The sequence below is a fragment of the Cololabis saira genome, chromosome 12 (genome assembly GCF_033807715.1).
Source record: "Cololabis saira isolate AMF1-May2022 chromosome 12, fColSai1.1, whole genome shotgun sequence".
Lineage (NCBI taxonomy): Eukaryota > Metazoa > Chordata > Actinopteri > Beloniformes > Belonidae > Cololabis > Cololabis saira.
This window is the reverse complement of record NC_084598.1, coordinates 38,997,213-39,023,034: the sequence shown is the minus strand read 5'-3', so window position 1 is coordinate 39,023,034 and position 25,822 is coordinate 38,997,213. Positions and strand designations below refer to the sequence as shown.

At 42.7% G+C, this 25,822-nt stretch overlaps 1 protein-coding gene across 2 annotated transcripts in view; it reads right to left on the bottom strand.

Moving 5' to 3' along the window:
* The window catches only part of LOC133456574 (solute carrier family 41 member 1), a 61,235-nt gene that overhangs the window by 23,523 nt on the left and 11,890 nt on the right, over positions 1-25,822 (bottom strand). For both annotated transcript variants that reach the window (XM_061735069.1, XM_061735070.1), the window contains exon 2: positions 21,483-21,802. In XM_061735069.1, coding sequence (XP_061591053.1) covers positions 21,483-21,785 — 303 coding nt within the window. In that variant the 5' untranslated portion in view covers positions 21,786-21,802. The remainder of the gene's footprint in view (positions 1-21,482; positions 21,803-25,822) is intronic.

The following is a 25,822-nucleotide window of genomic DNA, read 5'->3' as shown; positions in this document are numbered from 1 at the left end:
ACAAATATCACGTGTCCAGGTTCAGAGAACGCCCGAGTCATTTACACGGTAAAAGACCAACTGGTCTTCTCGAGGCTGTGGATCATTTCTGTTCATTCAAGCTCTGCACGCCAGGTTCACCAAACATCTACATGACGTATTCTGGCTGGAAGAACTCGGCGGTGTCAGCTGAACTCTAACAAGGCTGTTAGTTTAAGATGTTGCTATTACCAGACTCAAAACTAAGGTTGAAGGGAAAGATCCAGGATCATTCGTTGGTGTATTATTCTTATTATCAATTATCTTATTATTGGAGCAAAGTCATCTCAGGTGGTCAATAATTTCAGCTGGGAACGTTTCTGAACGCAGAAATTGATTTTTCACACTCAGATATACTCATATATTTCAATGTATAGACCTTCAAACTAGGATTATTCAACCAAAACAGCTCAAACGGAGCCGTCGGTCGGGGAGAGGAGGGTCTGAAGCACTCGTGAGCCAATCTGGTGCTTGGATCACCAAGTGGAAGACTCACTGCTGTGCTAACGTTGCAGCAACATCATCACCGTCATTCCTATTTTTGCATGTTTTGCATCTTTCATCGGCTGCTCGATCGACCCAAACCTGCATGAAGCCTCGGAGACGGACCAGATTCCCTCTGAAGTCTCCTGAAGCAACAGCAGTGAGTCCTGGTGTCTGGGAGAGACGGTTCCAGCCCCGGGGTTTTCACCTCCGGCAGCAGAGACCGACCAGCGCTTCATCCCAACTGGACGCACCTCATCCACACCCCCGTCCAAACAATGACGTGCAGATGATTTCGGGTTGATGGCACAAATTATCCGACAGAAAGGTGTTGGCTCACTTCAGCCTTTTTTGTGTAAAATAATCAATAGAGGGAATGTGCATGACGTCACAGATGCGACTTCACAGCGGGTTTCGCCCACTGAGTGTCAGAAAGACTGAGTGTCAGCGTAAACTTTCAGTTTGAGCAACTGGAAAACATCTAAAATGGGAAAGAGCTGTTGTGCGATCGACTTTACTCATAGATTTAGCAAGAAATCAGAGTTATCATTTTACAGACTGCCGAAAAATAAGCTTAAAGAGACAAATGGATCGCTGCAATTTGGAGAAAGAACTGAATCCAGGCACCGAAACGTGGATTTGCGGTTCCTGTTTTGTATCAGGTAATATTGGATTTTTGGGTAGCTAACATTAAACGGTTAAATCATAAAGTTCCGTGTCCTCATCACTTTAATTTCGCCAACAAATCCTGCCTTGAAGTCGGACCAAGCGTCAAGACTTTTGTATGCCTTCAAGCTTTGCTTCGTGTATTTCCCCGGCGTAGAAATTAAGTACATATAAATATCAGGAAACTGGATTCGTGGCCAAATATTAATGTCCATGGACCACTGGTTCTTGGGGTAACTCTACGGGTCACTGTCAAGTCCAACTGCCTTTAATTTAAGCTGATAATCGGCTGTTATCCCGTCTTCTCCACTAGTTGCAGCCCAGTGGAGAAGTGACGTCAATGCAGACCCTCTATTCCCAAATTTTCTTTAGATTTTATCAAATCCTCCCCTCTGATGTGCAGCTGAATACTTTATGAGTACTCCTGAGTACTTCTGTCTGCAGAATACATTCTTTCATGTTATTTTGCCCATTAATGCTTCTTACATATTTTAGTTTTTTTTACGTAGTTTCCTCCTAGTTATTCCACTTGGGTATTTTGACATCCCATAATCATGGGTTGAGATTTCATGCATGTTTTTCCATAAAGGTAAAATCCACTTTAGATGACAGACTGACTAATTATTATTATTATTATTTAATCTTTGCTCCTTAACGGAGGCGGGGCCCCTAACGAGACAATTATTAATCATTAATGTTTAATGTGGTGATGCTACAGAGATCTGGCCCTAATCGATGTTTGTGGCGAACATTTCAGTCGAGCTCCGTAACCAGCGCCGGTCCGTGTGACGTACGGATCCCAAACGTCCTTCACTACATCCACTTATTCACTTATCTGAGCATCAGTGATCAACCACGTGCACCTCTCCATCACACACACACACACACACACACACACACACACACACACACACACACACACACACACACACACACACACACACACACACACACACACACACACACACACACACACACACACACAGCTCAGTACTGTGGTACCTGGAGTATTTTCAGGTCCAACTTAGTTCCCAGTCAGTCACAAACATCACTCCTACATTCAGCCTTTTTTACAACAACGTCTACACAATCAGAACTATCAATAACCTTCATCTACAGTTTAGTAAAAATCACTGTAAAATCAATGACTTTTATAGGTTACAAGAACAAAACTGTTCTTCTGTTAAATAAAAACAGAAACTGGACATTGGCCCGGTCCGCCATCCTGGTCCTCTGATACTAATACTGACGGGCAGATTAGCATCAACCAAGACTCCAAACCGGCCCGTTGAGTAAGAACATCAGTGACTGATCGGCTGGTTTCACTGTAAAAGCAGGTCGATTCTTCGTTGGTCTGCACTGCAAAAATCAAACTCTTAAGAATATTTGTCTTATTTCTAGTTAAAATGTTGAATTGTTAGTCAAAAAAATCTCATTACACTTAAAACGAGACTCATCACTGGAAAAAAACAACAATTTTCACATGTTTTCACTTAAAATATGTAGAAAAATCTGCCAGTGGGACAAGATTTATCTTCTCATTACAAGCAAAGACATCTGTTGTGAAAATTGTCAAATAAGTAACTTTTCTGGTAATGAAATAAGACAAATATTCCTGGTAAGATTTTGAGTTTTTGCAGTGTGAAACGAGGTTTCTGGACGATCCTGTGTGAGTTATCGCACATTGGATTCTCTAGGTTCTGTGCTCGTGGATGTGGAGCCCAGAAAATGCATCACCAAAGTAACTAAGTCATGAGCAACATTCTCATGAACCTAACATGAGCATCAGCGGACACTAACGTCTAGTTTCAGGTTCCCCCCCAAACCAAACCATCCATCCCTCACTCTCTCTCTTAAGCAACATACTTTCATGAGGTCCATGACGATGCCGGCGGAGACCATCCCCAGCCCGGAGATCAGGTACGGCACGATGACCTGCGCCGCGATGAGCCAGGAGCTCTCGGGCAGGAACCCGTGCTCGGACCGGGTCAGCTTCCAGGTGACGCCGCGCAGCTTCCTGCCCTGGTAGCAGAGCTCCAGCTCCAGACGCGTCACCACCATCGCAAAAACGCAACGAGCTCCTCACTAATTATCCCATCGTAAGTTCAACTTCTCCAAACTTAAAAGGGGAATTTCAGCCTCCTATATCTCAAAATCAACTTTAGTTTGAGCGGTGAAAACAAGGAGGCTGATAAACGCCGGCGGCTGGAGGTGATCAGGTTCTCAGGTGCTGCTCTTCCTCCAGGTGATTACAGATCCGGTTTCCTCGGCGATGTGGTGGCGCTAGTCCCGATCTGAGGGCGATGCGGCGCGGGTCACGAGTCCTGGGGTGAGTCAGCAGTGACGGGAGTCTGAGGTCACCGTGTCAGCGGTCCGATTACATCATCCAGGTGATTTAACTACTCCAACATGATGAAGTTGCTCCTCAGGGAAACAGTTGTTCACTCATCAATCCACCTGATCAGTCATCAGGCTGAAATCCACCTGACCTCCGGTTTAAAGAGCCGTCTCCTTGAAACGACAGCAGTTTGATGGGACGGCTGGAAGCTGAGGAAGATCCGGGGATCAGCGGGGAGCCCTCATGTCTCCTCCATGGCCGTCTGCTCTGCTCGGAGGAGAGAGAGTGGCAGGAGAGAGAGAGAGCGGCGAGGGGAGCCGACACGAGCGCCGAGCAGCCAATCACAGCGTCTCTGACGAGACGAGGCTTCCGGCAGGCTGGAGAGTTCCTCTCCTCCCGGCGCTGCTGCAGCTCTGCCGTGACGTAGCAGTCTGCACCGAGCAAACCCCAGACGGAAGTGGCATCACCCGCCCCCCCGCTGCTCCTCGCTGCGTGTCTGCTTCCCATCCTCCCTCCCTCGCTCTCTACGGTGCATTTCTCCCTCTCATCCATCTTTTTCCCATCTTGCTCCCTGTATCGTGACTCATTCTCCCCCCCCCCAACCCCCGTTAGATTTACACAGTCATCTCCTCCTCTCCCACTACAAGAACAGTTACACAAAACCTGCAACAAAACACAGCCCAAGTTATTTTATTAAACTGATCAACAGCACTTAAAAGATAATGATTAAAAACAGGGTTTTTTTAGCCAACTCCCCCCTAATGAGGGCTATTTTGAAAACGATTAAGCTAATTTAAGAGTGAGGTTTAAATGGGTTTTCCAAATTGATAATTTGGAGCATCTTAGGGAGACTTGTGCCATAAAAGTAATTTCAGATTTAATTAGGGATGTCCTGATCCCATATCTGCCTAAACCGAGTCCCGATCCGCTACTTTCATAGCAAAATAATGAACAAATGCAAAATAAACAGATCCAGGTTGTTCCCTATTTTTATGTTATTCACCTTATTTTATCATTTAACACTTAAACAGAGTAGTTCTCTTTAATGTAACTATAACAAATCAAGTAAAAATAGTGCAAATTTAAACATAAATTTGGATTAAATTAAAAAAAACAGCAGCTCAACTTAAAATACCCAGCAGGCATGTAAACAGATAAGCAAATGAAAGTCTGAAACAACGTGATCGGCCCCATAACCGATCAAGGAATTGCGGAATTGAGCATAATATAAAACAATAAAAACGGAATCTACTTTTTAACACGGAATATCGCAGAAAATGACATAATTTGACTGAATCGCTGTTATCATGAGGAAGAGGAACGTAAACCCAAGGGGGGATTTTAGAGGAGTTTTAGCTAATCTGCGTGACACAGCTCTGAAATTTCCCCCTTTTGTTCCAAGCATGCTAGCGCGGCAAAGCAACTCAACCTTTGTCGGTGAAAATATGAAGGAAGACGACGCTGACACCTAAATACGGAGCCGAACAGTTCCCTGGCGTTTTACGGAAAAGATTGTATTATGTACTTTGTAACAATATATACAGTAACTCTGAGGTTGAGTGTTACTTTTGTTTAAAGCTAATTGAGCACTTTATTTTTTTGTTTTGACTGAAAATGCTCAACTATTGAGGGAAAGTGTGCAATATTATGTTGCCTCAATAAATATGTTAATTTCCATCGAAGTAGTCTTTATTTTAATTCATTAATATTAAAAACACATTTTATTTGGTGGCAAAATAAAGTAAAAGGTAAAAATGGAATTCCAAAAAACTAAAATGGAAAAAAAGGAATTTGAGGAAAAATAAAAACGGATTTCATAGAAAATATCTGTTTAGGGTTTTTTTTAGTAAACATTTGTTGATTCAAGTGAAGTCTTGGTCCGACTGGTTCAGTTTACATCGGCAGAGATGATCCTTCACTCTTTACGGGTCTAGCTACAGCTCTTTGGAAGGAACTCTGGGACCTTTGGGATGAATCCAGAGCTTCTTCACGGACTCAAATCTTAACTGGGAACAGACTCCACGACGAAATCTTGACCGTTTGGTTCAGTTCTCCAGAGACTTGGACATGGAAGACGTATTAGCATCAGGAGTTTACTACTCCTACTACTCTATTTGGACCCAGAAGAAGAGCATCAGGTTGAAGCTACGGCGTCTCTGTGCTTCGTCGTCTTCGTGTGGATAATGTTTACGCTGCGTTTCTTCAGCAGATGCCTTCATTCACAACAACTTCACATGGTTCCACGTCCTCCTCCGGAGCTCCAGCTGCACGTCACGTGTGGCGGCGTTCCATCTGCTCAGGCTGTTCTCCGAGTACGAGGGACCGACTGTTCCCACGGTTACGTCTCAATGTGGGCCTCTTTGTGTCAGAACACTGCAGTCCCTGTTTCTGGCAGGAAAACAGAGGAGGAACAAGCCGGCTGAGAGAGACACAGCTGACGGACTTGAGGGGAGTTTTCATCCTAAACATGATCCGTGGTTTAATAACAGCAGCCAGCTGAGACGTCATCGACGCGGCAGCCATGAAACTAATGTTCAGGGTAAACAGAAGTGATGTGCTAATCAGCTTCACCTCGTTAACCAGGGAAACAGCTGCAGAAATTAGCTTTAATGAAAACTCTCCGTCACTTCTGGTCTGACGCAACTGTTTGACTTATTTGTTTATCTAAAACACTCACAGCGCTTATTACTGTGGGGCTTCTGGGAGGCTTTTCATCGCTGGGCGTCTTTATTTCATTTCAGCGAAGCAACAGTGAATCTTCAGGTTGCATCGTTGCTGTCAACAGATCCAGCGGTTCCTGCTTCATCACCATCAGACTGACAAGAGCTACTGTATCTGTAACTGTGTCATGTAGCCAGGACTCGAGTTGAGGGGGGATGAGGGGGGATGGCATCCCTCCTGAAATAAAAATGGTCAAAATCATCCCCCCTGTAAAATTTCCAACCCCCCTTTCCATCCCTTATGTCATTTCATCAATGAATGTGGTTTTACTGCTATTTCAACATTTAGAGTCATCACCAGAAAAATAACTTATTTGACAATTTTCACTGTTTCAAGTAAATTTTCCCTTCAAATTCCCTTCAAATAGGAAAATCTGCCAGTGCGACAAGATTTATCTTGTCGTTACTTTCATTCATTTTCCAGTTATGAGTCTTGTTTTAAGTGTAATGAGATTTTTTTTACTAAAATGAAACATTTTAACTAGAAATAAGACAAAAATTCTTGTTAAGATTTTGAGTTTTTGCAGTGATCCATTTTACTTATCCTGTGAAGGACAGAGTCATATTGATAAGTTCAGAAAACTGTTTTTTATTGTCGTGTTTTGATGTATTTGATGTAAGCCCAGTGGATATTTAAAGCTTACAGAAGGCTGCATTTAACTGCTGCTATGTCATTCCTGCAGTATTTCTGCAGGTGTTTTGGTCATAGCTATTATTTGTAATATATTATATTATTTGTAATCAGCACAAATTATCTGTCCCCATATGATAAAATCCACCATCCCCCCTGATTTTTTTTTTTTTTACAACTCGAGTACTGCATGTAGCCAAAGTTAAGTCGTACTCGAAGCAATATTCAACACGCCGCAAACACAAGACGGTTTTTGTGCGTCGTTGAATGTGAGACCGAAGGAGGAAAGCCAGCTGGACCAGCGAGGTGGGATGAAAGCTAAAGAAGATAAGCAGCATTCCAGTTTCTGATAAGTGCTCTTTTGTTCTCTCTTCAGTCAGACTGGTGTGTCCTTCTCCGTCCTCTGTGCTCGGAGAGACGCAGCTCTCAGCCAAACTCTGGACTAATTGTCCTCCATCAGCGCAGGAGGGAGAGATGCCGACGGCGGGAGGAAATACTGAGGAGCAGCAGAAGCAGGGAAGGGTGTAAACCGCATGAGAGGTGGACGGAGATTTATCAGCGGAGGACAGGAGGAAGACGGAGGAACCACAGCAGCAAGGCTGGCAGCAGACCAGACGCTGGAAACGCCTGGCACTGGATGAAGGAGGCCACACACACACACACACACACACACACACACACACACACACACACACACACACACACACACACACACACACACACACACACACACACACACACACACACACACACACACACACACACACACACACACACACCTAAAACTCACCATCAAACATACGCATCATTATGCGTCTGGGGCAGGGGTCGGCAACCCAAAATGTTGAAAGAGCCATATTGGACCAAAAACACAAATATGTCTGGAGCCGCAGAAAATGAAAAGTCTTGTATCAGCCTTAGAATGAAGGCAAATGGCGAGAAACGAAATGTCGAGAAAAAGGTTGAAATGTCGAGAAAAAGGTTGAAATGTCGAGATTAATGTTGAAGTAGCCTACAATCTCGAGAAAAAAGTCGAAATGTCAAGAAAAAAGTCGAAATGGCGAGAAAAAAGTCGAAATGTTGAGAAAAAAGTCAAAATGGCGAGAAAAAAGTCGAAATGGCGAAAAAAAAGTCAAAATTTCGATAAAAAAGTCGAAATTAGTCGAGATTAAAAAGGAAAGGAAAAAGGAAGAAAAAAAGAGAAAAAAAGAAGAAAAAGGAAAAAAAGAGAAAGAAAGAGAAAAAAAGAAGAAGAAAAGGAAAAAAAAGGTTGAACATTTTTGAAAAATCTCCAGGGAGCCACTAGGGCGGCGCTAAAGAGCCGCATGCGGCTCTAGAGCCGCAGGTTGCTGACCACTGGTCTAGGAGATGTCATGTAAAGGATAATGCGAAGTCCATATATTTATGTTAATGGTCACCTCAAAGGGCATTATCCCGCTTATACCAAGGTCACTTACCAAAAAACATAAATATTATTCATGTTATAAATCAGTTATTCACGCTTTAATGTGTTTTCAGTTGAAAACATTAGTTTTATAACAAGCCACAGCTGAGCGGCTGAGCGGACTATTTAATCTCTCGTCTGCAGCCGTTGTAACCTGGTAAATTACAATGTTTTTTAACAAGCCATAACTCAGTTTCCTTGGTAACACCTGAGGGTTTGACTAATACCTGGAACAATCACAACCGTCCCATAAGGTCCTTATGCAACGGACACAGTGTTGATTCTGCAGTAACTAGGACGGACCTGAGATACAACTTAGCAACGGGAGATATTCTAGTCCGCTCAGCTCCGCTATTTTCTTTTCTCTCCTCTTCTGCATCCCAGTCATCAAAATTGTTAAATTCACCAAATACATTAAAAGAAAAAGAAAGAAAAAAAAAGAGAAAAAAGAAAAAAAGAAACAAAATCACTCATGTCGCCGTCCTGCGGCAGTCGGCTCTTCTTCTATGAATCTCTGTTGCCGTGGTTACCAAAAGATATCAGGCAATTTGACCGAACTTGTTTTCTAGGTATAGATTATCACTTTTAATGGACACCTGCCAGCCAATCAGAATCGAGTATTCAAGTTAGCAGTAGTTTATATTTATTAAATGACACATATAATTTACAACTAGATAACAAAAAATGCAGGATATTAATTTTGATCACTTACTTTGCAAAGAAATGTATACTTTTATTTTGGAAGAACGATTCCCCTCAATCTTATACGACTTTTGTAGATCAACTCACAGCATTTCTACCCTTAGAACTAACCTTGGAAAAATATAATTGTGGCCATCTTTTTCAAGAATTTTGGTTCCCATTATTCTCTGGTTTAGAGAACTTCATTGTACACTGAATGCTGTTTTATTGCTGTCATTTACTTTATGTATCTTATGTATCTGTAGGTATTTGAGTTTTGATGCCCCTATTGTTATTTACTGATGTTTTTTTCATATTTTTATTCACTTACTTGTTTTTTTTTCTCTTTCCAGTTTATTTATTTTATTTATTTATTTTTTGTGTATGTTTTTGTGCTTTTTTTTGGGGGGGGGGTTAGGCGGGAGTAGGCACACGTGCACAAAAGAAAATTGTAAGACCTACCGTCGTTAAGAATGTATTTGATTGTCTTTCTTTTGTGAAATAAAAATATATATAAAAAAAAAAAAAAAAAAATCAAGTATTCACACAGACCGATAGCATTTATACATCCCCGTGAGGGGAGTGGTCTCAGCGACCTGAGCTACGACAGACTCCGTCCCAACTTTCCCTCCAAACACCAAAACAGATACATGTTTGATTTATCTGTTCCTTTATCTTGTGTATTTCTGTAACACCAGATTAGTGTACGTGTTGTTAAATATGATCGTCTGTCCAAGCTGTAGTTTGGACAAATGAAGCGACGCCGTCGTCACCATGGACCGTAAAATACAACACAGGAAGCGTCGGCCACGTAGCTCTGGGTTTCTGAAGGGCCTCTTGGAAACCCCTCACCGTGTGTCAAAGTGAGCTGTGGCCGCCAGCTCCTTCGGCCGATCCTCGTCGGAGGAGCTGCAGAAAATCCCGTTTCAGTGAATCAGAAACCGCTGGTTTGTTGGGTGTTACAACCGACACACGCTCATAACAGGTATTTCACTCACCCACGAATCAGCGCTGTTTAATGTGAGACCGAAGGAGCAACATTTCTGAGTTTTTTTCTCGTGATGAAGAGGAGTTTTTTGTGTTTGCCGACATGAACGGCTCCACCTTTGACTTCAACCTTTACAGGCGAATCCCAGGAGGCTTTTAATGAACACCCATAAAAAAAATAATAAATAAAAAAAAAAAAAAATTAAAAAAAAATAATACAAATTTGCTGTAAACACTTCAAAACACCAGTTTGACACCAGTCTCTGCAAAGCTAATTAACTTCATTACTTCTATCAGCTACGCCTTGCTCTTATCTCTTCTTCTGCTCTTTCTGTATGTTGTTGCAAACTACAATTTCCCTGTTGTGAGACAAATACAGCTGTCTTATCTTATTTGCATTAGAAAGTGTACAACAAAACAAGACTTCATTCTGTTGATGTTCCACAAGAAAATCCATTTTTCACAACATATTTATGTTGGAGCGCTACTCTAAATAATTGTGTTGTGTACTAGACTTGATCTGACAGACCAGGGGCCTCATTTAAAATGGACTGCGTAGGATTCATACTAAAAGTGCACGTACACCCAAAAGCCGAAAATGCCGGGCGCAAAAAAAAATCAGGATCAATAAAACCATGTGCACGCACATCTGCACGCAATGTTCGCTTTATAGTCTATTTGCCAGCCTATAGAGCCCTATTGTGAACCCGGAAATGTTGAGTACCCCAAAGTTTTATGTTAGAAATGTACAGTATAGGTCCCCAGCATTTACAAACTGCCGGATGCTAACTTGCATATGTTGGGCAATTAGCATAATTAGCATAATTAGCAACAATTAGCATACTCACATATATGGACAATATTTCAGCAATTGCTTGGCCAATTTGGACAATATTGGAGTGGTTTTGGGGGTTATTGATGATGCTGAATCCATTTCATCAGAATTCAAAATGGCTGTTTCAACCAGAAGTGGCCATATTTCAACTCAACACTTTCAATTTCAACTCCCGATTTTGATGAATTTTAGTCGATTTTGAGATTATTGATGTGCTTAATACATTGGACTTACATTTCAGAATCAAGAGAGGTAACCCTAACCCTAACCCTAACCCTCTAAATGTGATGAGCGACAGGACGACTGGGCTAGGGTAGTGGAGCTACGGGTGAATGGCGTCCTGGACCTGCCTGCAGCTGATGCCCAGTATCACACCAAGTACTACAATGATTTTAGGAAGGTGCCTATTGACTCAAGTGCAAGTGTTAGTTATAAACCAGTTGATAGCTGCTTAGCTGCTGTCATTGACCACATGAATGCAAACAAGTCGGTGACCTGGACTGTGTCAGAGTTACACGATGTATATGAAGCTAATTCGGGGGACCTCTGCAGGAAGCAGATGCTATCCAACCTGTGTGATTATTATGGTGACACTGTAGTTGTACTGAGGGTTGAAGGGTGCCTGACTATTGTTGGCTTTAGAGAGTGCGTTGGTAAGTCACTCAAACTAGTAAAACAAGCTGAAACCTCTAGTGATGATGATGATGTCACCAAGCTTGTTAGAAGAGTGCGGGCGGAGGTCCGGAATATTCCCTTGCCCCGTGAATATGACCTTGGCAGCTTCCGACATGACAAGGTCATACAAGACACAAGTCCAACCCTCCTCAAGCTTGTCTCCAGTCTCATGTCCAAGGAAGGAAAGGTAACTAAACCATCACTTACACTTGCTCAATGCATCCAGCAGCACATCAGTAGGAGCTGGAATCAGACAACTCTGGGGCTTGCTGTGAAACTCCACCATAAGCATGGTAGCTCAGAACTGGTTCAGAACCTAAATGACCATGGCATTGTCACTACCTATGATGAAGTCCTACGGTTCCGGAAGTCAGCTGCCAAATATGCTTCTAAGGACCCAGATATGGGGGAGGCAGCCTAGTGGTTACAGAGGAAGGCTGGAGTCTGGAGGACCCGGGTTCAAGCCCCTGGATTGCAACCAAAAAAGTCAACCACCTTGGGCCCCTGGAAAACCTCATGGTAAAGAGCTGTACATTACTAAACAGACTGTGAGTTCAATTCCCGCCAGAGGTCTTCAGCCCGTTGACTTTAAGTAGCACAAATCCACTTTTAGAGTTCAAAACACAAAATGAAAAGATATGTGCACTAAGAGAGATGTCTTCCCCCAAGGATACTGGTGGTGTGGAGGGTTTGCTCAGGGCTCTAAGGTGCCAAGGAAATGGTGGTCCATGCTGGTTCAAACCTGCAGTATCTGGAGAGGTAGAGGCATCAGACCTTATACCTGGACCACTTTTAAAATGACTTCCTTCTAATGACGATTGAAAACTGGCCAGGAAGCCTAGAAAGAGGCAATAATGTGGGGCCTCATGGTAAAGAGTTGCACATTGTTAAAGAGACTGTGAGTTCAATTCCTGCCAGAGGTCTTCAGCCCGTTGACTTTAAGTAGCACAAAATCCACTTTTAGAGTTCAACGCTAAAAATGAAAAGATAAATGCACTAAGAGAGATGTCTTCCCCCCAAGGATACTGGTGGTGTGGAGGGTTTGCTCATGGCTATAAGGTGCCAATGAAAGGGTGGTGCATGCTGGTTCAAACCCTCCCCATCCTCAGTATCTGAAGGGGTAGAGGGATCAGGGAGGATGAGATGTTAGGAGTGCTAGGGGGATGAGGTAGGATGAGGAGGGCTAGGGGGGTCAGGTAGGATGAGGATGGCTAGAGGGGTCAGGTAGGATGAGGAAGGCTTGGGGGGTCAGGTAGGATGAGGAAGGGTCAGGTAGGATGAGGAGGGCTAGGGGGGTCAGGTAGGATGAGGAGGGCTTGGAGGGGTCAGGTAGGATGAGGAGGGCTAGGGGGGTCGGATAGGATGAGGAGGGGTCAGATAGGATGAGGAGAGGTCAGGTAGGATGAGGAGGGCTTGTTGGGGAGAGGTAGGATGAGAATGTTAGGGGGGGTCAGGTAGGAGGAAAGGGCGTGAGGGCTAGGGGCTATGAGGAGGGCTAGGGAGTAAGAGGACAGCTGAAGGGCCAGGGGTATGTGGTAGGAAGAGGAGGGCTTGGTGGGGTCAGGTAGGATGAGGAGGACTAGAGCAGAAAGGCAAGGGGGATCAGGGTGTAAGAGGTGGGCTAGGGACATGAGGAAAGACAGCTTGGGGGGGGTCAGGAAGGTTGAGGTAGGAGCGCCCAGGGAATCAGGTAGGAGGTAAGAAATTAATTACCCTTTTCAAAGCTTTGATTTGTAAAAGGCCCTATCACCTGATCCACCTAGCCCTCTTACCTGATCCTCTGAGCACGCCTACCTCCCTTCTTGCCTCAAGCCCCCTCTTACACCTCATCCTTCTTCCTCCCCTTGCCCTTCTCCTACCTAACCCCCCAAGCCCTCCTCTTCCTACCTCATACCCCTGGCCCTTCAGCTGTCCTCTTACTCCCCAGCCCTCCTCATAGCCCCTAGCCCTCATGCCCTCTCCTCCTACCTGACCCCCCCTAACATTCTCATCCTACCTCACCCCACCAAGCCCTCCTCATCCTACCTGACCCCTCATGTCCCTAGCCCACCTCTTACACCCTGATCCCCCTTGCTTTCCACCTTTCTCCTCTAGTCCTCCTGCCCTCCCCATCCTGCATGACCCCCCCTCATCCTACCTCACCCCACCAAGCCCTCCTCATCCTACCTGACCCCTCCTCATCCTACCTGATCCCTCCTCATCCTACCTGACCCCACCTCATCCTACCTGACCCCACCTCATCCTACCTGACCCCACCTCAACCTACCTGACTATACCAAGCCCTCCTCATCCTACCTGAGCCCCCTAGCCCTCCTCATCCTACCTCATCCCCCTAGCACTCCTAACCTCTCATCCTCCCTGATCCCTCTACCCCTTCAGATACTGAGGATGGGGAGGGTTTGAACCAGCATGCACCACCTTTTCATTGGCACCTTATAGCCATGAGCAAACCCTCCACACCACCAGTATCCTCTAAAAGTGGATTTTGTGCTACTTAAAGTCAACAGGCTGAAGACCTCTGAAGGGAATTGAACTCTCAGTCTCCTTAACAATGTACAGCTCTTTACCATGAGGCCCCACATTCTTGCCTATTTCCCAGGCTTCCTGGCCAGTTTTCAATCGTCAGTAGAAGGACGTCATTTTAAAAGTGGTCCAGGTATAAGGTCTGATGCCTCTACCTCACCAAATTGTGAGGATGGGGAGGGTTTGAACCAACATGCACCACCCTTTCATTGGCACCTTAGAGCCCTGAGCAAACCCTCCACACCACCAGTATCCTTGGGGGAAGACATCTCTCATAGTGCATTTATCTTTTCATTTTGAGTGTTGAACTCTAAAAGTGGATTTTGATCTACTTAAACACAACTGGATGAAGAACTCTGGCGGGAATTGAACTCACAGTCTGTTTAACAATGTGCGGCACTCGTCCATGGTGCACAACCAGAGGTGTCAAGTAACGAAGTACTCCTTACATTTTCACGCAATTATCTGTACTTTTCACTCCTTACATTTTAAAAACAGCCTATTTCATTTTGGCCTTTAAAAAAAAGCTATCCAGTTAAATTGCTCCATCTGGATAGGGTGAATTTGGTTGTGGTTGTTTCAGATGTTCTTGTCCAGTTTTGTTCTTACACCCGTTGCCCTCAGATTACTGCAACTAAACTTGGATATACATTCCAATAAAGGTTAGGATAAATGATAACACGCCTCTGAAGTTTGACTTTTTGAACCATTACAATACTTATAGGCAACTAGTTGGCTAGAGGGGGGTAGCCTAGTGGTTACAGAGGAGGGCTGGAGTCTGGAGGACCCAGGTTCAAGCCCCTGGTTTGCAACCACCTTGGCCCAATCAAGGCCCTTAACCCTTACTGCTCCCCGGGCGCCAGGCCATTGCATGGCAGACCACTGCTACTAGTTCAACTAGAAAATGGGTTAAATGCAGAGAAAGAACTTCCCCATTGTGCTAAGGGAATCTTTCTTTCTTTATTTCTTTCTTTCTTCTTCTTCTAGTTATCATATCTCCTGCTCTCTGAAACACATGTTAATGCTCAATAGTACACATATATGGTTCTTTAATATATTTGCATTATACTAAGATGCATTCATTTTCAATGGCTTTTGTCCTTAATGGCCTTTTTCCCCCTTACATTACTTTTACTTTTATACTTTAAGTAGTTTTGAAACCAGTACTTTTATAATTTTACTTGAGTAAAAAACTTGAGTTGATACTTCAACTTCTACAGGAGTATTTTAAACTCTAGTATCTATACTTCTACCCGAGTAATGAAGGTGAATACTTTTGACACCTCTGGTCATCAACAACTTGCCATCGAGGTCTACACAACTCCATTAGTGACAGTTTACAGCCAGTGGAGGCTCAAACTGTTGAACTTGTCTTTGCTGCCGGTAAAACCATGACCACAAAATAACGTTTATGCATGTGCAATCAAAATCTATGACTCTGTTTCTGGAATTCACGCCTTTTGAAAAAAAATGTGCTTCCATACCTGTGACCCAAATGAGAATAAGTATGTATGGATGGATACACATAAAGTTTGACATAAAGAGTCGTGGGTGGTGTGATCTGACTCGGTATTGAGTCCTTGACCTTCATTGGCCTGAATTAGCCCCGCCCCTTCTTCTGATTGGTTGATATCTGATAGTTCCTACTTTCTGCCATAACTTTTGAATGGTTTGATATAGAGAGTCATGGCTAGTGTCATCCGCTAAATGTCCAGGGGCCTCATCTATAAAGCTTGCTTGCGCAGAAAAAGCGCCTGAAAGTTGCGGAAGCCGCCATCTACGCAAAACCTCGGATCTAAAAAGAAAAAACTAACCGAAAAATCTGCGGATCCCTACGGCAACCCTCACCCTCCCGTAAGAATCTACTTAAGACATGGGGAACTGGCGACGCATGTGGTGAGGTGGTGAAATGCAGCCAGATACATGTCATACTCCCAGTGACTGCGTCCACATGCACTCAACAACCACTTTAAAACGCGAAGATTGGCAATAACATGAATGTGGACTGAATGTAAACATAGTCAATGTCATCACATATCAGACTTACAGATCCATTTACACCCAAGCCGGCACCATCATAGATCCATGTGTTCCACGAGTAAGCCATTACGCAGGCATTTGCAGGACGTATATACCATACTCCCATCCTCAAATGAGTGGTTAATAGCAGCGGTCTAATCATCTAATGATCAATCGTGACAAGGTGTGTGACAATCAGTCTAATTGCTGTGTAAGAATATAAAATGCACGGTGACAGCCGTGCGTAATGCTGCACAATGTATGCGCTGGCACTACTCGAGGACCACGGAAATGGTTGGATCAGGATGGAGAGACAAGGGGCCCGAGCCGAAGAGGAAAAAAGGTTATTTTTTTCTTTTTAGATCCGAGATCGAGAGTAGATGGCGGCTTCCGCAACTTTCAGGCGCTTTTTCTGCGCAAGCAAGCTTTATAGATGAGGCCCCAGATCCTTTATTACTAAAGGTGGTAAACTTTTCAGAAATGAGCCGAAAAAGCAAGAACGGTCCATGGAGATGATGTTGTTCTGATGTTGTAACTTATGTCCGTGCAGCAAAGATCACCACACGTCTCCTGAAAGATCAGTCCTGACTACTCACAACAAAACTGTAAATGTCCTAAATAGTGAAGAAACTGTACTCTGTGTTTCTACGGCATCTGAGACCAGTTAAGCAGTAAACTGGACTTGCTGAAGCCGGCAGCTCCATCAATGAGCATTTCCACTGCCCGATTGATCGGCCGCCCGATCATGGCATTTTCAAAACATCGGTATCGGACAAATAAGTATCGGGACATACCTAGTTATTAATGTTTTTTTAATATTAAATCGTATTATATATCGTTGCATTTAACGTCACTTCCGGCCGCGTGACAAAGTAAGCGAAACTAACATGGTTTACATGTTTGAATTGTGAAATTTTATATCTGTTCATGTTGCATTAAGCTGCTGCTGCTATTCATTACATGCCATTCAGAATGTTGCACTAAGGTTAAGCCAAAAAGTATTTAAATTTTCTTGTGTTTGTGAGTTTGACTGGATGTCATTCAACTACCTCTTTTGAAGTTAAATGTATTTATTTTTGTTATTGCACTATTCCGCACTTTTGTTTTAGTTTACAATTTCATGTTTTTACATTTTGTGGCACCAGTGCCGATAAGCTTTGTTGAAATATATGTCCATGTTGTTCTCCAATGGAGAATATAAGAAACTTTGGGATAATTTGAGTTTTAGTCCTCATTTTTTTTTCTTTTTTTTTTTTTAATTCATTGCCAAAATGTATCTGATCGGGAAAAAGTATCGGAAATGTATCGGGAGCCAAAAGAAGTGATCGGATCGGGAAAAATCGGGATCGGCAGATACTCAAACTCAAGTGATCGGGATTGGATCGGGAGCTAAAAAATCCTGATCGGGATAACCCTAGATTCCACTCAACTCGAAGTGCACTAACACTTATATTTCACCTATTTTGGTTTCAGCCTCACCTCACCTGACCCCTGGACAATCACCTCTGCTTTACCTGAAAACATCCTAAATCCTACAACCACGATGTTCAGTCAGAAGTGAAACTATTCAGTTTCTGTTTGTTTGTTTTTCTTTCCAGCAGATTCCAAAGGTTTGTGTGTCTGTTGTGTGTTTTCTTGTGTTTTGCTCATTTCAGATTTCCAGCAGATGCCCCCGCCCTGCATGAGCAACCACAGGCTCACTCACACACACACACACACACACACACACACACACACACACACACACACACACACACACACACACACACACACACACACACACACACACACACACACACACACACACACACACCACCTTACTCCTGCTAGGCCAGGATTAAGGGGTTGTTGCTCCTGACATTCTGATTAATCCTCTCCCAGATATTTCATTAACAGCTCGCTTTACAAACACGGTTCAAGGTCAGACGGCTGCACCTTTATCCTGTTTTGCTGCTCTGGACGACAACAATCGGTAAATGACTGACTGCCCCTCAGAGGTCTGCAGGTCTGCAGGAGGACGGCGTGTACAGGACAGGACACGACGGGGCTCCCAGGCCAGATGTCTGACCCCCGGGACGGTGCGTGTTTACACCAGCGTTGTTTGGCTCGCCGTGAACAAATAAAGACAAGATAACATCCGGGATGCTGCCAACGACGTGTTTTCTAACAACTCTGACGTCATAGAGGGTGAACTTTTGGAGTTTCCTCGTATCATCAAACGATGAAACAGTAAACATGTTTGTGGTTTTAAAATGAGTGACGTTAAACGCACACAGATTAACAATTTATCATCATTTATTGAGTATTTCTGGAACCAAACCACACGACATACGTATGAAAACATCTAAAGAACTCACGATTTAATTTAGACATTTGTGGAAACTGTCGCTACATATTCAGACGGCCCTAGAAAATATGCTGCGCTGTTTCGCGCGTCTGCGTAGTTGGTTGGGGGTCTTTGGTGCGGATGAGACGGTCATGTGGCTACGAGTGCAGTAACAACATATAAAGACTCCCAGTGAGGCAAGTTATAACCAGTACTGGAGTACAGGAGGGGGGGATGAGGGGGGATGACATCCCCCCTGAAATAAAAAAACGGTCAAAATCATCCCCCCTGTAAAACTGCCATCCCCCCTTTCCATCCCTTATGTCATTTCATCAATGAATGTGGTTTTACTGCTATTTCAACATTTAGAGTCATCACCAGAAAAATAACACCAGAAAAATTTGACAATTTTCACCTGTTTCAAGTACATTTTCACTTGAAATAAGTAGGAAAATCTGCCAGTGGGACAAGATTTATCTTCTTATTACAAGCAAAAAAATATTGTTCCACTGGCAGATTTTTCTACTTATTTCAAGTGAAAATCTACTTGAAACAGGTGAAAATTGTTGTTTTTTCCAGTGATGAGTCTTGTTTTAAGTGTAATGAGATTTTTTTACTAAAATGAGACATTTTAACTAGAAATAGGACAAATATTCTTATTTTGAGTTTTTGCAGTGATCCATTTTACTTATCCTGTGAAGGACAGAGTCATATTGATAAGTTCAGAAAACTGTTTTTTATCGTTGTGTTTTGATGTATTTGATGTAAACCCAGTGGATATTTAAAGCTTACAGAAGGCTGCATTTAACTGCTGCTATGTCATTCCTGCAGTATTTCTGCAGGTGTTTTGGTCACTGCTATTATTTGTAATATAATATATTATTTGTAATCAGCAAAAATTATCTGTCCCCATATGATAAAATCCACCATCCCCCCTGATTCTTTTTTACAACTCGAGTACTGGTTATAACAGAATTAAAAAAAAAACAAATAAAATAACTGAAATTGGCAGCTAAATGTTGTGAATAATGGATTCCATTAATTTCCACTTAGTTTCCCAGTCAAATATAAATGAATCTCACACAAAGCCGTTCATTTACCAAGACATCCTCCGTTGTTGGACACTCGGGAGTCAAAGTAATCGAGTAACAGCATCATTAGCTTCTCTATTTCTTGACTGCAGATATTAATCAGATAATTTTCTATCTTTTATGTTGAAAACAGGTGTTTGAGAGCCAATAAAAGGAGTCGTGCAGGTTCATGAGCCGTCAGCGCTCTACACCGGTAACCCGGCAGGAGTTTGATGAATTAGAGAAAGGAAGAGCCTCTCTTTTCCTGAGTCGTGTTGTTTTGAGGTAAACACAGATTTCTGGAATTACCCAGAGTTCAAAGCTTATCTAAAAGGTACCAGAGCTTGAAATTAGACGGCTGAAAGTGACCTTATTCAGGCCTTTTTCAACGTGAACAAAGAAACGCCGTCCCCACTAACATCCTCACTGTGGAAGAGAGCTGCAGGGTTACATCCATCCTCAGGTGATCTAACCACGGCTGGATTCTGTTTTTACACCACACATTCTCCGAATGTGATGCCGGCTGAAACCTCTCGTTCCTCGTCGTCAGCAGCAGCTCGTTTACCTCCAGCGCTGCGGCAGCTATGACTCAACACGGAGGAAATATCACGTTACTGCAGATGAGCACAGCTACTCCCAGGGAACAAGGGATGTTATGGTAACGTGAAGGGATGGAAATGTGCTGCGTCATACAGTTCGGACATAACGTCTTTGAGCGGCTGATCAAAGTATCAGTATATGATCAAAAAAAGTATTTTTTTGAATGATGTGGGAGTGATGTTTAGTGCACTTTATCCAGACATTGTTTGTATTGCTTTTATGCTTTTATACTGGGTTTTTCATACTTATTTATTCCTCTTATTTTGATTGCTTCTTTTGCACTTTGGTGGGAACATCCCAACCAATCTCATTGTAACCTGAGCACAATGACAATAAAGTCTATTCTATTCTATTCTATTTTATTCTAAAGTCCGGTCCACAAAACCTGAGCTGCCAGACGTCTGACAGGACGTCTCTTTGCCCTCCAGTTTCTGCCCTCAGGAGTGAGGAAGTGAAGCCGCCGGGGGCAGGAGAGCAGCACCCGGGTATCGTGTTCAGATCAGGGCTGAAGTTTATCCATGACTAGTGCTGGGGATCGATTTGAGATTCTTAAGATTCATAATCAATTATCAAGATTTGATTCGATCCGATTCGATTCCGATATCAATTTGGGTTAGTGTTATTAAAACTGTTTTTTGAGCTGTTGCATGAATTATATGACTGTGTAGTTCTGCAACATATGAATACCAACATATGAATACTAGTATTATGTTTAGATTCAACAGCAAGTATTGGCAGCTAATGATGCTGTAAGAACCAATCACCTCCCAGAATGCTGATAGAACTGCTTTTAGAAACATCGTGTGGGGCAAAATTACCAAACAGATCCAGGGAGGAAACAGAGATTTTTTCCCACATTCCGTTTTTATTTTTTCCATTTTGGTCTTTTTCGGTTTTTTATTTTTGAGAATTTGGGTTTTAGCATTTTATGCAAACGTAACCCCAAGACAGTAAATAAAGTAATGAAATATAGACAATTTATGCAATTATAACTGAAAACTTTAATGTTTTCATACCTTTAAACATATTTAAAGGCAAAAACATGGCACCAGTTATTCTTGTGTCCAACAAAACATTCCTTTTTTGGGCATAAACAAAAAAATACCAAGAGTTGTAATGTAATGATGAAAAAAAAAAAAAAATCGATCTTACAACATTCAATCAACATACGATCTTACGACATACAAATCAATTTTTAGGAATTAATATGAGAATCGATTGAGAATTGGAAAATCGATTTTTTTCAACACAGGCAGCTGCAGATCTAACTCTTCCCACTGGACTGGAAAGCCAGATAAAACTGGATCTTCTGAGTGTAAAAACATGCATAGATGGTTAACTGTGCACTTAAAATTTTGGGCTACATGCCAGTTCTCATTTGGAAATGATTGCAGATATGTACCGATTATTTACGGTTGGGGGCATAGGAGGAACATAACAGCGGCCCGGGAGCAGGCTGAACTCACCTGCACCCTGTCCAGCACCATGCCGGCCATCACCATGCCCATCCCGGCCAGCAGGTAGGGGAGCACCACCTGGAGACAGATGGCTAGAGACGACTCCTCCTCCACTTTGGCCCCCGGCACTTTGGGCTTCTCCTCTGCCGGCTTTTTAGGAGTAGGCCGGAGGACCGGCGGGAGGCTGAGCTCATCTTGTAAGTCTGATGCAGCTCTGAGGAGGTCGTTGCCCTGCGTCTTGGCCTTGGTGCGAGACTTCTTGCCCTTCTTCCTCTGGCGGGTCTGCTGCGGTGCTTTATCCTCCCCCGGCATGGTGGCAGTGGCCTAATCTGGGGAAACACCACACAGATGGACCATTATTGTTGAGTTTGGTCAGGCTCCTTTAGATCCAGATTCAGACTTTATTAATCCCTTTGGGAGGTTCCCTCGGGGAAACTGACATCTCCATCTTACTCACTCATTCATATACAAATAAAACACCCCAAAAAACAAATACCCATATAAAGATAAAAAGATAAAAATAAAAAAGAGTGCAGTGCCATAAATCGAATTATATGAATAGAAAAGAAATAAGTGTTATGAAATATTGCACAATATTATTATATACCTGTAGTTAGTGGTGGGGGAAAAAATGCAATATATTGTTGCGTTCTATTGTTGAGTTCTCAGTCGCAATAAATAATCGATAAACTGACGGCAAATATCATTTTATAATTTTATTACAACACACATAATGGATTTACGCGGTTGTCGCCGCACTATTGTTAATGCACTTCAATTTGTCCAGCTGTACAGTGTTTACATTTACAGGACTAGGAGGCAGTGAGGTACTATGCAAAATTAAGTTGCTCACTGACTTTTCAGTATTAGAAACAAAGCAGAAACAAAATCCTGGTTTATATAAAACATGTTATTAATGTTCATGCACTTTAATTGTCCAGCTGTACAGCGTTTACATTTACAAGACTAGGAGGCAGTGAGGTCTATACAAATGTACTTTCTTTGTACATTGTATGACGTTTTGGCATTGAATAAATGCATAACTACAGACATTTTCCTTTTTATGGGTATTTTTTCTTTTTCAGTCACACATATAGTTGATGACATTTCTTACATTATATATCAAGTATCGTATATATCGTGTATCGTGATATTATCGTTATTGTGGGCCACATATCGCCACAGTACCTGTTACCTGTATCGTCCCACCCCTACCTGTAGTAGAACTCAAATTGTAGGCATAGGTCAGTTTGATTTCTAAAATTGATCGAGAAAAGTTATCCATTAACTTGCCAGGAAGATGATGCTCATTTTACTTCAAATGACTCGTTGAGCCAAACTGAGAACTTATTTTACCATCTACTTAGGTTGCACGAGCCTCAAGAAAAAAATTCATAATTGTTTTGAAAATTCCACTTTTTTTGGTGTAAATATGTTGTTTTTTTTTAGTCAGTTAGATTGTTGGCGCTCGTGTCCGGTCTGTAACTTTGGAGCAACATGCTGGCACTACATTAATGACCCTTTTCCACTAGTACCGCCTCAGCTCGCTTCTACCCGCCACGCCCCCGTCTTGCGCTTTTCCACTACGGGCCAAGGCGGGTAGAGCCGCTCCAAGCAGATACTTTTTCTGTAACCATTCTGTCGAGGTTCTAACCGGGCTGAGCCGGCACTATATCTGACGTCACCACATTACAGACCACTGATTGGTCGGGGGGCGGGGCATTCAGACGTTTGAATCAGGAAGCGGGAGTCAGCGCGAGAGCGACTCGCGGCTCGCGGCTCGCGGCGATTTTATTATACAGCGCAAACGTGTTTGGTGATCCAACTCTCAGGTGCAGATGTTCATAAACCTGGGGGCTGTCGAGAGAATTAAAAAAGGGATGTAGACGGGTGATAAGGAACGACCAGATCCACCAGGAGCTGCGTTTTACTCTCAGCCGCTCGCGGCTCCAGCTGATTTCTCATCAGTGCCGACACGAACAAAGCGGTTGCGCAATCGAGTACGTCACAGCAGCTTCACCCCAACCCGCCCACTTCTCACCTGGCTGTGGAAAAACAAACAGGGACAAAACGGGTGGAGCCAGGACGAGGCGTGACGAGCCGAGTCGGGCTGAGTAGGTACTAGTGGAGAAGCGCCATAACACACCTTCTACCAATCACTACACAACAGCTTTGCTGCAACAGAGCGTGTGCCTGAGTCTTCTGGTCGATTGCCCCCCCATAACATCATCCATAGGTGTTTTTCAAAAGTGCTTCAGAGCCCACGTATGTCAATCAAAGTTGCCCATTATAGCCCGTCTGAGATACCACCTACGATGGAAAAATAAATAAAAAATGTGTCGCTACTGAAACGACATTAGAAATGGCTGCCGTCACAGCTAAAACGAGGACTAGCAGAGCTGGTCACCATGGAAACCGCTGCCACTCAGAATTACAGTTGACGCGCAGTGATTACACTTTTAGAGAGTCATCAGAAGATGTTAAGCCGTCAGCGAGAGGTCAAGGACAGGCAGTAGCAGCAACACCGCAACAGTTTTATTGTGTATATTTAAGGGTTAATCTGTAGAGGATGAGGAGTTATACAAACAGGAGGGCTGCCAGAACTCAAAGGAGGGGATGTCATCATGGTAACGACACTTAAAATAAGACTTAATGGGTTGATAAGAATATATCTAAGGGATTTAGCATCACAGGTCAGCATAAGCCGAGTCAGCGAGGCTAAAATGGGTAACTGTGATAGACATGAGGTCGGGGGTTTCCAGCCAGTTCCCCAGACCTGTTCCCTCCACCATCTGCAACCTCGTGCCGTGTAGATTCAGGAGGAAAGGGAGGCTTTAAAAGCACATCCATAGGTTAACATGCACAGAAAACCTAGTGGTGACGTCACAAGTCATTCCCACAATTTAATTGAGCTGATTAACTCACTACACACTCAGGCTGGGCAATTCACCAAAGATTTATCGAAACCAGTATTGAAATGTAATTTTGTTTGCAAGAGCTACAAGATATTTTATGTTTTGTTTATGGCGATGTTTGAAACCTTAATTTATAAGTACAAGTTATTTTTTATTTTGTACTGTTTAAGCACATGATTTTTTAAAGTGTGACCTTTGAAAATGTTATTTTCCTGTTTTTCATTGGCTTCATTTCAGTTTTTTTTTGTTTGGAGAGAAAGAGATTTAGAATACTTGCTTCCATTCAAAACTATTTATTTTATTAGTAAGTAATGGAAGTTGTCTGTTTTTTTTTTTTATGTATTTCTAATAATAATAAATTAAAACGTGACTTATCAGAATGAGAATCATGTTTATTTGGCCAGGTCAGGTCAGACAAGACATGGAATTTGGCTTGGTTATTTTCGCTTACCGTACGGTAAATAGGTAATAGTAAATAGGTAATAGACAAATGACAGCTCTTATTAACATATATACAATTTTTTTTAAATGAAAGGTGCAACAGTACGAAAGGTGCAGCAGTATCTCGAATGAATTTAAACTTTTCAAGTTGCAAGTGCTTTAATTGCAATTAATTAGCTAATTTATATGCATGGGTGGGTGGGGGGTTAATGTGGTGATATCTTTATTCGTTTGGGGGGTATGCTCATGCAAAATAATCATTGATTAATGGTAATCAAGGTTAAATGTTGAACTAATCATGATGTTGGCAGGTTATAATCCCCAATTCTGCAACACAATAGTCATAGGCTATATGTAGATGTGCAATAGATGTGCAATATCTGTCTGTCTACCTCACACACATTCCACCTGCTCTTTTTGCACAGTTTTTTGTCTTTTTTGTCTTTCGCACTACTTTATTTCCATTGTAATGTACTGTATATACTGTCTATATTTCGTAATTATATATATTTTTTACTCTTTTTTTACCCCTCCCCTGCATGTGTGTGTTTAGTGTACTGCTGCTGAACAAAGTGAGATTCCCCATTGAGTGAGAAATAAAGGATTATTTTATTTTATCTTATTTTATAGTGAGGGGGCGTGGTCTCTTTCTGTGGATTAAGGGCATCATAGTTTTTACAGAAGACGTGCAGATGTGTTATGTAACTCGTTTTCCTAGACATTTGCAGAATGTGAATTGCCAGTGTGACACTAGTTTCCTCTTGTGGATGAATAAAATACTAGTTATCTATAATACTAGTTATCCACGTGGATGCCGGTGTGAATCCAGGCTCAGACCTGGAACACCTCCGTGTCTGAATCTGATTTAACTGTTTTATTCACTAAAGATTTGGAAACAAACTATCTGGCTTTGCTTTGTTTGACGTGTTACCCCAAACTTTGAGCACAGAGAAGTTTATCGACCGGATAACATTCAGAAATTATTCATTGGGA